Source organism: Chanodichthys erythropterus, chromosome 24, assembly GCF_024489055.1.
Source record: "Chanodichthys erythropterus isolate Z2021 chromosome 24, ASM2448905v1, whole genome shotgun sequence".
NCBI lineage: Eukaryota > Metazoa > Chordata > Actinopteri > Cypriniformes > Xenocyprididae > Chanodichthys > Chanodichthys erythropterus.
The window spans coordinates 24,926,068-24,941,351 of record NC_090244.1 but is presented as its reverse complement, the minus strand read 5'-3'; the positions used below and the strand labels follow the sequence as shown (position 1 = coordinate 24,941,351).

General features: G+C 37.4%; 1 protein-coding gene across 6 annotated transcripts in view; it reads left to right on the top strand.

Annotated features, from left to right (window-relative positions):
* nup160 (nucleoporin 160) overlaps window positions 1–12,452 on the top strand; it is an 84,645-nt gene extending 72,193 nt beyond the window's left edge. For all 6 annotated transcript variants that reach the window (XM_067380593.1, XM_067380599.1, XM_067380597.1 and 3 more), the window contains 3 exons: window positions 9,123–9,248; window positions 11,361–11,456; window positions 12,091–12,452. In XM_067380593.1, the coding sequence (XP_067236694.1) occupies window positions 9,123–9,248; window positions 11,361–11,456; window positions 12,091–12,174 (306 nt within the window). In that variant the 3' untranslated portion in view covers window positions 12,175–12,452. The remainder of the gene's footprint in view (window positions 1–9,122; window positions 9,249–11,360; window positions 11,457–12,090) is intronic.
* The last annotated feature ends 2,832 nt before the right edge of the window (window positions 12,453–15,284 follow it).

Below are 15,284 nucleotides of genomic sequence, written 5' to 3'. Positions count from 1 at the left end.
ACGTTAACAAAGATTAACAAATACAACAACAAATGTGTTGCTCATGGATAGTTCACATTAGTTAATACATTATGAACCTTACTGTAAAGTGGTTCCAAATAAACTGTCAAGTAATATGTAAAGATTGCTATGTATTTCACTACTGTATTGGATTATACAAAAAAATGCCATAACTTAAAGCTCAATAGCATATGATGAGAATGATTTAGTCACCAAAACTACCTGTGAAGTGTTCATCTATGGGTGCCAGGTCGAAGAGTGATGCACCCTTCTCTCTCTCTCTCTCTCTCTCTCTCTCTCTCTCTCTCTCTCTCTCTCTCTCTGTTGCATGCTGGGAGTGGGTGGAGTGGTGTAGGGTGAGACCTGAGCTGTGTGAATTCACATAGTCTCAATTACTAGTTTAAATTATTTTTTTCTTTTTCTTTCTTTTCTTCTTTCTTTCTTTTGCATGGTTTATTTTTAGGTTAAGGTTTTGAAGTGAATGTTGCGCAAGGAGAGATGGCGTCTCATGAGGAGGTGCCGTCTTTGTCCTTGCGTAATGGTTTCAGGTGTGTGCCAGAGGACGGCGTTATAGTGGAAGATGTGCTTATCTCGGCTGGCGGGGAAGTCGGACATGAGAATATTGTGTCCGCTTCCCGTATGAACAAAGCCGTAGTAGTGTTCTTGAAAGAGCAAGTTTTTGTTAATCGTTTAATCGAAAGTGGTCTTGTTATAAACGGAAACTTTGTTCAAGTTTCCCCGTTACATGCGCCGACAGCAAAAATCACAGTATCTAATGTCCCACCTTTTATTCCGGATGACGCGTTGGAACGGGAATTAGTTCGGTTTGGCAAATTTGCCAGTGGGTTCAAAACGATTACATTGGGATGTAAACACCCGTCTCTGAAACATGTTAAATCTTTCAGAAGGCAGGTGTTTATGTTTCTAGAATCTCCCGAAAACACGCTGGACGTTTCATTTCGGGTAAGACATGAAGGGAAAACTTATATGGTGTACGCAACAACTGGTAGTTTGAGGTGCTTCGAATGCGGTGATTTAGGTCACAAAAAGTTCGCATGCCCACACAGAGAGCGTACACCAGAGGACAGGCCTGTTGAGTCGGGAGAGGGCGATGCGGCGGAGCACACTGCTCAAGAGGAAGACGCAGGTGCAGCAGCCGAGTAAGCGCCTCTGGTGCGGCGCCGTCCGCTATCATAGAAGCACACGAAATTGTTACTAATACAGATCCTAATACAGATCCAATTGCAGGGCCAAGTTCAAGCAGTTTTCAGGAGCCTGTGTGTTTAGGTACAAGAAAGAGAGAGTTGGTTGTCACTAATGATGGTAGTGTAATGGATGATGATGTATCTGATGAAAATGGTTCTCTTCTTGATTATGATTGTGATTCACAAGTAGGTTCTGTATGTGGATTGGAAGGTGACTCCCAAGATCTGTCTATTAAAGATCTTTCTATGCATTCATTAGCGGAAATTAATGGCTTTCTTGATGAGACATTCGGAAAACAAGTCAACATTAAAGATTTCTTTCCTGATGTTGACAAATTTGGAGCGGTCAGTGTCGTTTCTCCTCAAGACTATGAGCCTTGATCAGTTGAGTAAGCAGAAACGTTTTCGGTTGAAAAAGCATGTCACAGTTATTAGAAAAAGTAGAAAAGTGGATAAAAAGAAGAGGTTAAAAGCTTTTTTATGAGAGATTAGCCATGCATCACGTGGTGTTCTTGTCTCTTTATCTATTGGTTTCTTTTGTTGCTGTTTTCTCTTTCATTCTTAAATTATATGGATCTTTTGAGGGTGGGTTCATTAAATATTAATGGAGGGAGGGATAGATATAAACGAGCTTTGGTGTCTGAAATAATGCAGAATAAAAAGTTACATGTTATCTTACTGCAAGAAACCCATAGTGATTGTGATAATGAAGCCGAGTGGGGGATGTGGTGGAAAGGTCAAAATATACTTAGCCATGGTACAAATTTTAGTGCTGGAGTTGCTTTACTTTTTTCTCCACATGGAAAAGTTAGTATTGAAAAAACTGAAGAAGTTGTGAAAGGTCGTCTTGTTGTTGTTAAAACTATTATTGAAGGCATGACAATTTATTTTATAAATGTTTATGCACCAAATGTAGGTCATGAGCGAATACAGTTTTTTAATATACTAGCTGATGTTTTAAAACAAGATTTTAGTGATGGAAACATCATCATTGGTGGAGATTGGAACTGTACAGAATGTTTCAATGTTGACCGTAACAATGAAGAGCCTCATATGCTATCCTCAAACTATTTGTCAAGAGTGGTGAGAGAGGCAGAACTTTTAGATATGTGGAGAATAAAGCATCCAGCAGACAAACAATATACATGGGTTAAAGTTTCTGACAATAGAGTAAGTGCTGCTCGATTAGATAGAATCTATGTTTCAAAATGTTTTAATAATAGGGTAGTTGATTGTTGTATATCTCCAATAGGATTTTCTGATCACCATTTAGTTTTTATTTCAGTAAATATGAGGCAGTTGCCAAGAAAAATCCTCTCATTGGCATTTTAATGCTAAATTATTGCAGGATGCTTTATTTTCTGAACATTTTTTGGCATTCTGGAAGTATTGGAAAGGAAAAAAAACTGAATTTGAAAATTTAAAACAATGGTGGGAGGTTGGTAAAACTCAAATAAAACTATGCTGCCAACAGTATACGGCATATTCTACTACTACTCAAAGAGAAACTATTCAAGCCCTGGAAAAAGATATAGAAATTATTGAGGCAGAATTGATAAGACGACACGATACAGCCTCTATCAATAACCTACAACAGAAAAAGAGGCAGTTACATTTTCATTTGAATGAGAGGGTGAAGGCAGCTTTAGTGAGGTCACGATTTATATCAGTTGCTGATATGGATGCACCAAGTGCCTATTTTTTTAATTTAGAACATTCTGTGGCACAATATAAGCAGATGATGTGTTTACGTCTTCCGGATGGAAAGATTACAAATGACATTATAGAAATGCGTCATCATGCTGTTGGTTTTTATTCTTCACTCTATAAAGCTGATTATTGCAACATTGATTGCACAACAGAACTTTTGCATGGACTCCCTCAAATAGACTCTTTTTCTAAGACTGCGCTGGATATGCCAATTACTTTTCAAGAACTCACTATTGCTGTTGGAGAGTTGAAACCTGGTCGCTCTCCTGGCATTGACGGGTTGACTTCTGAATTTTATAAACATTTTTGGAAACACATCGGAATGGACCTTTATGGAGTTTTTTGTGAAAGTTATAAAGATTGTATTTTACCTGCCACATGTCAACGTGCTGTATTGTCCCTACTACCTAAAAGGGAGACTTGACTTTGTTAAAAAACTGGAGACCTGTTGCCTTATTAACAACAGACTATAAAATTCTATCCAAATGTCTTTCTAATAGACTTAAGAAGGTTTTACATTCGATAATTCATAAAGATCAAACCTATTGTATTCCAAAGAGATCCATAATGGATAACCTTTTTTGGTGAGAGACACATTGGATGTCTGCAAAATGTTTAATGCAGAAATTGGATTGATTGCTTTAGACCAAGAAAAGGCGTTTGATCGTGTTGATCATAACTATCTTTTTAATTTACTTGCTGCATTTGGGTTTGGTGAAGATTTTATCAAATGGATAAGGTTATTATATACTGGAGCTTCTTGTATTGTTAAAGTGGGGAGGAGGTCTAAGTCGACCTATTCTGGTTTCAAGGGGCATTAGACAAGGATGCCCTTTATCAGGACAATTGTACAGTATTGCTATTGAGCCATTACTTTTTAATATAAGGAAAACTTTAACTGGTTTAGCAGTACCTACAATGCCTCATGTAAGAACTACAATTACTGCTTACGCTGATGATGTTACAGTTTTTGTCAATGACAATAATGATATAAAAGCTCTGTCAAAAGTACTTGAGATGTATGAAGGTGCATCATCAGCAAAAGTAAATTGGGATAAGACTGAGGCTTTCTGGTCAGGTCAAAGAAATCTGGAAAATCTCCCGAAACTACCAGACAGCTTAAACTGGAATAGTAAAGGTTTAAAAATACTTGGTGTGTTTTGGGATCTGCTGACTTTCAAAAGAAAAATTGGGAGGGACTTTTGGAGAGAGTGTGCACCCGGTTGTCTCGATGGAACTGGCTGCTACCCCAGCTATCCTATAGGGGGAGAGTTCTAGTTGCTAACAACCTGGTCGCTTCTGCTCTATGGCATAAATTTATTGTTTTACAACCTCCTGATGGATTAGTGCAAGAAATTCAAAGGATGCTGGTGTAATTTTTTTTGTCCGGGCAACATTGGGTCCGATCAGCTGTCCTTTTTTTACCAGTGCAAGAAGGGGGGCAAGGTCTTGTGGACATTAAATCTAGACTCATGGCCTTTCGTCTACAAGCTGCTCAGAGACTGCTCTATGACCATGACATTGCATGGGTTAACACTGCTGTCGCACTCTTGAGGAAAGCAGGCGATATGGGACTTGATAAACATCTCTTTTTAATGAACCTGAATGAAATCACTCTAAAAGACTTGACACCCTTTTACAAATCTGTGATGGAAGCATGGAAGGTGTTTTCTGTCTCAAGATCTGCTGAACTAAATGTAGGCTTTTGGCTAATGGAAGAGCCATTGTTTCAGAACTCTTTTCTACCGTCTAGACTCTTGAACTATACCAGTTTGTCATCACGGCTGATAGCTGCTGGATGCGTAAAACTTGGCCACATTTTAAACACCAGCTGGGAGACTTTGAGTGAGAGAACTGGAATAAAGTCCCTTCGTTTCCTGAAACAGCTTATTGATGAAGTGGTTGGGGAGTTGAATTATGATCAAAGGCTTTTCATCAAAAATTCTAACCATATGAATGAATGGATGGCTGGGTGTGACTACCATTTGCCGCCCTTGATGATAACTGCTGACGTAAAGGATTTTCTTGAGGAGGAAAACCTTATATTATCTTTCAAAACCCCTCAACTGGATACCTTTGAGTCTGCTGGTAAAAAGGTTTTGTATGTGACTTGTGTGAAAGTGACCAATGCACGGGGTCTATCTGGAGTAATGTCATCAAAGTGGACAGATTTTTGGAGCAGACATCTCCCCTAAAGGTAGCTGGCGGTCACTGTACAAACGCCCCATTGATAAACGGACTGGTGACTTGCAGTGGAGGCTTGTACACGGTGCAATAGCTACAAACAGACATGTGATGCACCTCAATCCAGATATAGGGGTGGGGTGTCCTTTCTGTTTGGAAAATGAAACTGTTTTCCATCTTTTTGTGCAATGTGTACGGTTAGGTCATTTGTTTTTTTTTTCTGTCTCAATGGGTATCATCTTTAGGTGAAAATTTATCTAATCAATTGTTTATCTTTGGGCCAAAATACTCTGTTAGTCGGAAAAATGTCATGGTTTTATTGAATTTTTTGTTTGGAAGTGCCAAGCTCGCTATATGGAAAACAAGGAAAAATAAGATTATTGGAAAAAGCACATTAGACCCTTTGCTGATGTTTAAGGGTTTGATAGCATCAAGGCTCAGAATTGAACATGCATATTATAGGATGGTAGGGTGCTTGCCAATGTTTGTGAATACCTGGGCTATAAATGGAGTCTTATGTACAATCAATGAAAATGATGATTTACTGTTGACTTTTTAAAGTGTTTTGGTGTTTGTTTGTTTTTTGTGTGTTTTTCTTTTCTTTTTATTATATATTTTTCTTGTAATTTATATGGTGTAATGTAGATTTTAGTGGTTACACTTTTTGGGTTTACCTACATGTTGTAAATAAAAGCGTTTTTTCAATCTCTCTCTCTCTCTCTCTCTCTCTCTCTCTCTCTCTCTCTCTCTCTCTCTCTCTCTCTCTCTCTCTCTCTCTCTCTCTCTCTCTCTCTCTCTCTCTCTCTCTCTCTCTCTCTCTCACACACATTTAGATGCACTGTATTTTTAAGGCTTGCATGTTTATGGGATGAAATTCAACACAATCGTATATTTAAACTGTGAATATTTCAATTAAAAATATTTCACACACATTTTCATTATTAAAAATTCAATAATTCATATTCACCTTTCAAATTTCACTTCCAAAATATTCATTCTGTTTAAAAATACAACCTATAAAATTCGACTAGCAATTTTCAGTCCATTTTATTTCGCTTTACAAATTCGCTCCCACAAATTCAGTGGTTCAAATTCGGCAGAAAATTCAACATTTCACATCCGGGAAATGCAGGAAGAGCAGTAGAGTGCCGATGCATCATCTCTATCTGCTGTTAGTCTTCTTCACCAGCAGGTGCCGCTAGCGGCTGTTTACAAAGACGAGCAACGGCTAGTAAGTCATCATTCATTCATAAAAACGGATTTACAGAATTAGAGCAAGCATAAGTGAATATGTGATGATTATCAGGGCCAGTATAAATGCAGAAAAGCTGATAAAGACACAAAAACTGCATTTATGTTTAATTCAGTGTATTTACGCTTACTTTCCCAGTGTAGCTACAGCTTTCTGTACAGTGAACAAGATAACGTTATTGCCCGATGTTGGTGTACAGATCAAACGTTAAATCTGAGATAGACATATATTTCTCTCTGTTGTTTAGTTTCCTTAACTTTATATCGCGGCGCTGTGTTGTAATACTAGGGCTTCCCTCATCCGTCATAGGGTTGCCCTGCCATCAGGACATATAAACTCTTAACACAGCTTAATGGACTCGTACAGTGATATAAAAGACCAAACTCGCACCTCATTTGTGATGTAGGTTAGACTATATAGGCTCCAAGAAAGCAGATACTGGCATAAAGTTGATTTGACGCTGAACGTTTGATTGTGATACTCGCAAATTTAGGGACCGTCTCTAAAGTTACGACATTCTGTATTCACGTTTCTACCTTCAATTGCATTTAAAGAGAATGACTTAGTCACAAAACCAACTGTAAATTGTTCATCTAGCTGTCAGGTATAATGCAAACCTTTTAGATTTTTGATGTTTATTATAATAAAAGGTAACACTTTATATTAAATAGTTGATATGAACGAACAATGAACTGCACTTCTACAGCACTTACTAATCTTTGTTAATGTTAATTCCAGCATTTACTAATACATTACTAAAATCAAGAGTTGTATTTGTAAACTTTAGTTAATGCACAGTGAGGTAACATGAACAATGAACTGCTGTATTTTTATTAACGTTAACAAAGATTAACAAATACAACAACAAATGTGTTGCTCATGGATAGTTCACATTAGTTAATACATTATGAACCTTACTGTAAAGTGGTTCCAAATAAACTGTCAAGTAATATGTAAAGATTGCTATGTATTTCACTACTGTATTGGATTATACAAAAAAATGCCATAACTTAAAGCTCAATAGCATATGATGAGAATGATTTAGTCACCAAAACTACCTGTGAAGTGTTCATCTATGGGTGCCAGGTCGAAGAGTGATGCACCCTTCTCTCTCTCTCTCTCTCTCTCTCTCTCTCTCTCTCTCTCTCTCTCTCTCTCTCTCTCTCTCTCTCTCTCTCTCTCTCTCTCTCTCTCTCTCTCTCTCTCTCTCTCTCTCACACACTCTCACACACACACACACACACACACACACACACACACATATTCAAACACACTCAACTCAAAGTACATGCACATATACTTTTTCTTTTTTTTACACATTCATCACACAATTAGTTCTACTTAGTTAATTTTATTTCTAAATTTTATTTAAAATTTTTATAAGCAGGATAATCTATGATCAGGTAAAATAAAAAATGAACAAAGTAAAAAAAAATAGTGTGATGAACGTGTGTAAAAAATAAAAATAAAAATAAATAAATAGTATATATATATGCATGTACTTTGAGTGAGGTGTGTTTGAATATGTATATGTGCATGTGTGTCTACAAGAGTTTGGTAGAAGGTAGAAACGTGAATACCAAATGTCGTAACTTTAGAGACGGTCCCTAAATTTGCGAGTATCATAATCAAACGTTCAGCGTCAAATCAACTTTATGCCAGTATCTGCTTTCTTGGAGCCTATATAGTCTAACCTACATCACAAATGAGGTGCGAGTTTGGTCTTTTATATCACTGTACGAGTCCATTAAGCTGTGTTAAGAGTTTATATGTCCTGATGGCAGGGCAATGACGGATGAGGGAAGCCCTAGTATTACAACACAGCGCCGCGATATAAAGTTAAGGAAACTAAACAACAGAGAGAAATATATGTCTATCTCAGATTTAACGTTTGATCTGTACACCAACATCGGGCAATAACGTTATCTTGTTCACTGTACAGAAAGCTGTAGCTACACTGGGAAAGTAAGCGTAAATACACTGAATTTAACATAAATGCAGTTTTTGTGTCTTTATCAGCTTTTCTGCATTTATACTGGCCCTGATAATCATCACATATTCACTTATGCTTGCTCTAATTCTGTAAATCCGTTTTTATGAATGAATGATGACTTACTAGCCGTTGCTCGTCTTTGTAAACAGCCGCTAGCGGCACCTGCTGGTGAAGAAGACCAACAGCAGATAGAGATGATGCATCGGCACTCTACTGCTCTTCCTGCAGTTCCCGGATGTGAAATGTTGAATTTTCTGCCGAATTTGAACCACTGAATTTGTGGAAGCGAATTTGTAAAGCGAAATAAAATGGACTGAAAATTGCTAGTTGAATTTTATAGGTTGTATTTTTAAACAGAATAAATATCTTGGAAGTGAAATTTGAAATGTGAATATGAATTATTGAATTTTTAATAATGAAAATGTGTGTGAAATATTTTTAATTGAAATATTCACAGCTTAAATATACAACCATGTTGAATTTCATCCCATAAAAATGCAAGCCTTAAAAATACAGTGCATCTAAATGCAAGTACAGCTAATGTAGTGCATATTTGTTTTCAGTTAGAGCAATTCAACAAGCTTTTTATTTCAAAAACATTTGGCATTAATTTACTTCCATACATATGGAAAATATATTAAGATCACTGGACTTAAAATAACGTGGTCTTTTGTGATATTCACTCTTTACTGTTTGTTTTGCAAGTTTACAGATATGATTTCCACACTATCCCTCTTCTCTGTTGGTATAACGTACTAAACATGTGGTTCTCTTTCAGGAAGTTGATGCTGCAGCTCTGTTGCGTCTGTATCTGAACTATGATCACCTGGAGTCTGCAGCTGAACTTGTGCTAGAGTATGTGGATGCTCTGCTTGGAAAGGGACATCAGTATTTTGGTATAGAGGTATGGAGTCCTGCATACTATTACAACTATTCACAACAATAGAGAATAAATTAATTTTAGACAGGTGAAATTATTCACCAAAAACATTATAGTCTCTGTAATGGACATTTAAGGATCTTTTTACAAGATTGCAAATAATGTATGTAAAAGTGCATTTCCACTTAGTGGGTGTTATTTAAAGTGTAAATAATACAATTTTCCAAATAGCAGAATGTACAAGTAGGTTGGACATAACCATATTTAAAGTGCCCCTATTATGCCTTTTTTAAGGCATAATAGGAAAACCCTGTCTGCACGTGCAGTAAGTGGGCGGGCAATATGCTAATGTTTCGTTGTCACGAATGTTCTCGTTTAATTAGTTTAATAATCTTGTTTAATAAGTCGAGTCTTACTTTTAAGAGACAATAACTTTATATATGGTGCGCTTTAAAACTTTGATTTAAAACTTTGCAGCATGTCTTCATTCACTTAGAGCTATGTTACACTCTACATGAATGGTAATTTTCAAAAATCCAAAACAGTGTAGCGAATTTGTACAGTTATTAATCAATTTATGGGTTGGATATATGAATATAATAAATCATAAAGCTTTATAATTAATTATGGTGCATATACCGACCCAAGGGGGAATTAAACATATATTGTGAATTAATTACAACGAATTATAATCACTTACATATATGATTAGTTCTGGTTTAATAATTATTTAGAGAAACTATCAGTTTGTCCAGCAAACCGGTAGCTCCTCATAGAATATTATAAAAGGAAGGTTTTTTCTCTGGCCACAAGAAAGACTTCCTATTCTAGCACCCAAACGTACAGCAAGGACAGGATCGAAACGTTAAAGTGACCTGGTTCTTGTTGAATGAGCAAACGAACAATCGAGCATGAATAATGTGTTTAATATATGAAAACTACTACTACAGAGGTTATACGGCTATACACAGGATATACACATATATACAAGAGTGAAAGTAAAGAAAGGGAAAGAGAGAAGGCAAGTAGCAAAACTTACAAAACAGTCCTTGAAAGGCAGCACGGAAATCAGTTTCATTATCTAAGATTGAGAAACGGTAGTACTTGCATCAGTTTTACGTGTCGAGTTTCGGTTTAGCGCTGGTGCAGTTCGTTGGCTTCTTCCATTCGCGGGAAGGTTTGAACTGAGAACTGAAAGTTAGTTTTGTTGGAAGATGGTGGTCCCGAAAGATGAGCGCGATGGCAGCGCAGTCGCAGTGACGTCCGGGAGAGACATGCGTGAGTGGGCGATGGATAATTCAGGGCAATCGGGAGAACACACAGGAAAATCCTGGTGCTCCTCTTTTATGACAGACAAGCCAACACACCTCCTTGAGGTGGAATAGCCAATGACATAGGTGCAAAGTTGGCGGGCAAACTCTTCCTTTGTCTTGTCCTGTGGCTGAATTTGCATAATTTATGGAGGTATCAGATAGGAGTGTATTTTCTTCATAGTACCATTTAAAATGCATTTGACAGCAACAATGCATTTGACAGCCATGTGACACACATAGGTGAATGAGACGTGGAAAGTTTTAAAACAAATCCAAACTTGACCAATAAGAAACGCATGTAAAAGAAGTTATGGTTTACAGACAAAATTCCATCATTTAAACTAACACTAGCACAAATACAGTCATTTAAACTAAGTCTAAACACTAGGAAACATACATGCACTTGACATACATGACGAGTACATTTTGGCCCAGTCATATTTTGAGAATAGCTGTACAAAATCTCTAAGCATGTTTGTGTGTGTCTGTGTCTGTGTGGTGTGTGTTGGAATGTGATCTGGCACTTAGTCCACATGAGGGGCCCTTTGATGTCCCAAGAGCTAGGAAATGGGGCCCTCTGTTTAATTTCTGACAGAGTAACAAACATGTCAAAGTGTCTTTTTCTGGACCGGCCGGTGCTGATGTGAGATTTACAACACAGTCCATCTTGCTAAAAGCATTCTGAAGATTCAAGATTTTGAGTGTCCTGATAAGTGTGCATATGCAACAACAGGGGCACTGTAAAATGGTTAATTGTTCCTAATGTTAAGCATGCTGCTCACGTTCTAATCAGTACAGTTTGTTTCTTTTGATTTCCTGACAGCGGCCGCTCTCAGCTACAGCATCTCTGGTGTGGCTGCCTTATACATCTATTGATCAGCTCTTAAGAAACCTCAGTGAAAGTCAGATCAATGAAAAGGTGAAACATTGTTCACTTACATTTATCACTTACACTGTCACTTACATTTATAGCCTGAGATGTTTGTTTCTTGTTTAAGTTTAGAAACTGGTCTATGTAGTATTGTTCTCTGTTTTATCTATTGAGATGGGTTGGTAAGTGATTCAAAAATGATGGAAGAAATATAAAACTATTGATTTAAAGTTGTATAGTAACTGTTTATCACAAAACTTTAATATATTCAAATATTTTTGTATATAAAGTTATTAGAGAGTGTAGGGCAAAGTCCTGCACAGTTCTTGTTTGGTAAATCCATACCCGCAGAACACCTGGACTTGTCTGACAGCAGCACTAATTTAATTCTGTGTTTGACCCGTTTAACATAAAGACTGATCTAATCCATGTCTGCATTAAAATAAGTTAATTACATCAGGTAGACAAAATGGATGGAGTCTTGAAGTTTGTTGATTACAGTAGTTACATAGTCTTTATAACTAACATAAAATGATAATGGAAATTCAACTGCAGATGAGCCTATGCAATTTCATAAAAATCTGAAAATTTATGATTTCTTAATTACATACAGTACTCAGCAAAGTATGATGACATTTTGCATGTATGGCTTCTTGATGTTCTCTGGCTTCTCTGTCTACAGATGTACAAGAATCTGAAAGATAAACTAGCAGAATATCACAGACTGGTGGATCAGAGCAGCAGACACAGACTCATGGCCCGTTAACCGCCGCTCAGAATTCCATTTCGGATATGTACTTAGTATGAGTAATGTAGATGAAAATGAAGTTTGTTGGTGGTATGTAGTTGTGTTGAGTTGTTTGATGTCTCGTGCTAAAAATGTATGGAAAACATATTAACTCCATCAGCTGTTTCATAATGTGTGTCAGTTCAGTCTCTTCATAAGATAAAATGTGTATTTTTTATAAAGACACTGTTAAAAACATCTTAAAATTTGTATGTTGTTCTCTTGACTTGACTTGTGTGATTTAAATTAGAAATGCAATAAAACAGTTTTGTTTAATTAAGATGTGTAACGTCTTTGTTTCAGACTAAAAGCACATCCTCTCCTCAGGTCATTTTGACTGTAAATTCATTTTCTTTTATTTTTTTAAAAATTGAGTGTTCATCTGAGTGGTACAAGACCTTGTCGGTTTTGTCACTTGAAATTGGAATACACAAAAAAAAGACTGAATTCAAGGAGTTTTTGATTGTGAAAAATGTAGCGCAGCTCGAAGAAAACAAAACTAGAGGTTTTTCGCATTTCGTGGAAGGGCAGTGTTGCTGCATACAGGAAGGCTTTAAAAAACTGCTAGATCTGCTTGATTTTTCAACTCTCTTAGAAGAGAACAAATATAACCCTTGGTATTTATTTGATACAGTGGCTAAATTTACGAGAAATAAAGCTTCAACTTCAGACGTTTCCAAACAGCGCAGCAGTAATGACTTTTATGAATTTCTTTACTTTCAGGATTGATACTATTAGAGAGTAAATAACAGTACAGTATTGCATCAGACGTCACACTGTAGACCCCCTGAGTAACAATTACATTCATTCGTCAGAGGTAGAGTAGAGGTAGAATTGTCTAAACTTATTAAATCATCAAAATCAACAACATGTACGTTACACCCTGCTGGTATACCCTACTGACTAAGCTACTGAAATACAGTGGGTACGGAAAGTATTCTGACCCCCTTAAATTTTTCACTCTTTGTTATATTGCAGCCATTTGCTAAAATCATTTGTTCATTTTTTTTTTTCTCACTAATGTACACACAGCACCCCATATTGACAGAAAAACACAGAATTGTTGACATTTTTGCAGATTTATTAAAAAAGAAAAACTGAAATATCACATGGTCCTAAGTATTCAGACCCTTTGCTCAGTATTTAGTAGAAGCACCCTTTTGATCTAATACAGCCATGAGTCTTTTTGGGAAAGATGCAACAGGTTTTTGACACCTGGATTTGGGAATCCTCTGCCATTCCTCCTTGCAGATCCTCTCCAGTTCTGTCAGGTTGGATGGTAAACGTTGGTGGACAGCCATTTTTAGGTCTCTCCAGAGATGCTCAATTGGGTTTAAGTCAGGGCTCTGGCTGGGCCATTCAAGAACAGTCACGGAGTTGATGTGAAGCCACTCCTTCGTTATTTTAGCTGTGTGCTTAGGGTCATTGTCTTGTTGGAAGGTAAACCTTCGGCCCAGTCTGAGGTCCTGAGCACTCTGGAGAAGGTTTTCGTCCAGGATATCCCTGTACTTGGCCGCATTCATCTTTCCCTTGATTGCAACCAGTCGTCCTGTCCCTGCAGCTGAAAAACACCCCCACAGCATGATGCTGCCACCACCATGCTTCACTGTTGGGACTGTATTGGACAGGTGATGAGCAGTGCCTGGTTTTCTCCACACAAACCGCTTAGTATCTTGGTCTCATCAGACCAGAGAATCTCATTTCTCACCATCTTGGCAAACTCCATGCAGGCTTTCATGTCTTGCACTGAGGAGAGGCTTTCGTCAGGCCACTTTGCCATAAAGCCCCGACTGGTGGAGGGCTGCAGTGATTGTTGATTTTCTACAACTTTCTCCAATCTCCTGACTGCATCTCTGGATCTCAGCCACAGTGATCTTTGAGTTCTTCTTTACCTCTCTCACCAAGGCTCTTCTCCCCCGATAGCTCAGTTTGGCCGGACGGCCAGCTCTAGGAAGGGTTCTGGTCGTCCCAAACGTCTTCCATTTAAGGATTATGGAGGCCAGTGTGCTCTTAGGAACCATAAGTGCAGCAGAAATTTTTTTGTAACCTTGGCCAGATCTGTGCCTTGCCACAATTCTGTCTCTGAGCTCCTTTGACCTCATGATTTTCATTTGCTCTGACATGCACTGTGAGCTGTAAGGTCTTATATAGACAGGTGTGTGGATTTCCTAATCAAGTCCAATCAGTATAATCAAACACAGCTGGAATCAAATGAAGGTGTAGAACCATCTCAAGGATGATCGAAAGAAATGGATCGGAAGAAATGGACAGCACCTGAGTTAAATATGAATGTCACAGCAAAGGGTCTGAATACTTAGGACCATGTGATTATTTCAGTTTTTCTTTTTTAATAAATCTGCGAAAATTTCAACATTTCCGTGTTTTTCTGTCAATATGGGGTGCTGTGTGTACATTATTGAGGAAAAAAGTGAACTTAAATGATTTTAGCAAATGGCTGCAATATAACAAAGAGTGAAAAATTTAAGGGGGTCTGAATACTTTCCATACCCACTGTAGATGCTTTGTCATTAGGATACATAACAAAAAATGTTATGCTGGCTGTTATTAAATCTCTCAATAAAAAAACACAACTTTATCCTAGAGAACTATTTAATTACAGACCAATATCAAAGAGATCCCTTTTCTGTCAAAAATAATAGAAAAGACATTATCCTCAAAACCATGTTCCTCCTTTGAAAGAAATGGTATCTGTGAGGATTTCCAATCAGGATTTAGACCATATCATAGTACCAAGACTGCTCTGATTGGAGTTACAAATGATTTGCTCTTATCATTCGATCAAGGTTGTGTTACTGGATCTAAGTGCTGCATACTTTTGACCACAACATTCATTTGAACAGACTCAATTTTGTTGGCTTTGTGGAATTGCATTGGCATGGTTCAAATCATACTTACCTGACTGTATATGACTGTGGTGTCATATAAATAACAAGCTCAGTATGGAGTACCGCAAGGCTCATTACAAGGACCTTTGCTTTTCACCCTGTACATGCCGTTACACTGATTATACTCTGCTCTATTTCTTCACAAACTGACAAAACATACCAATTCACAAAATTAACAATGCA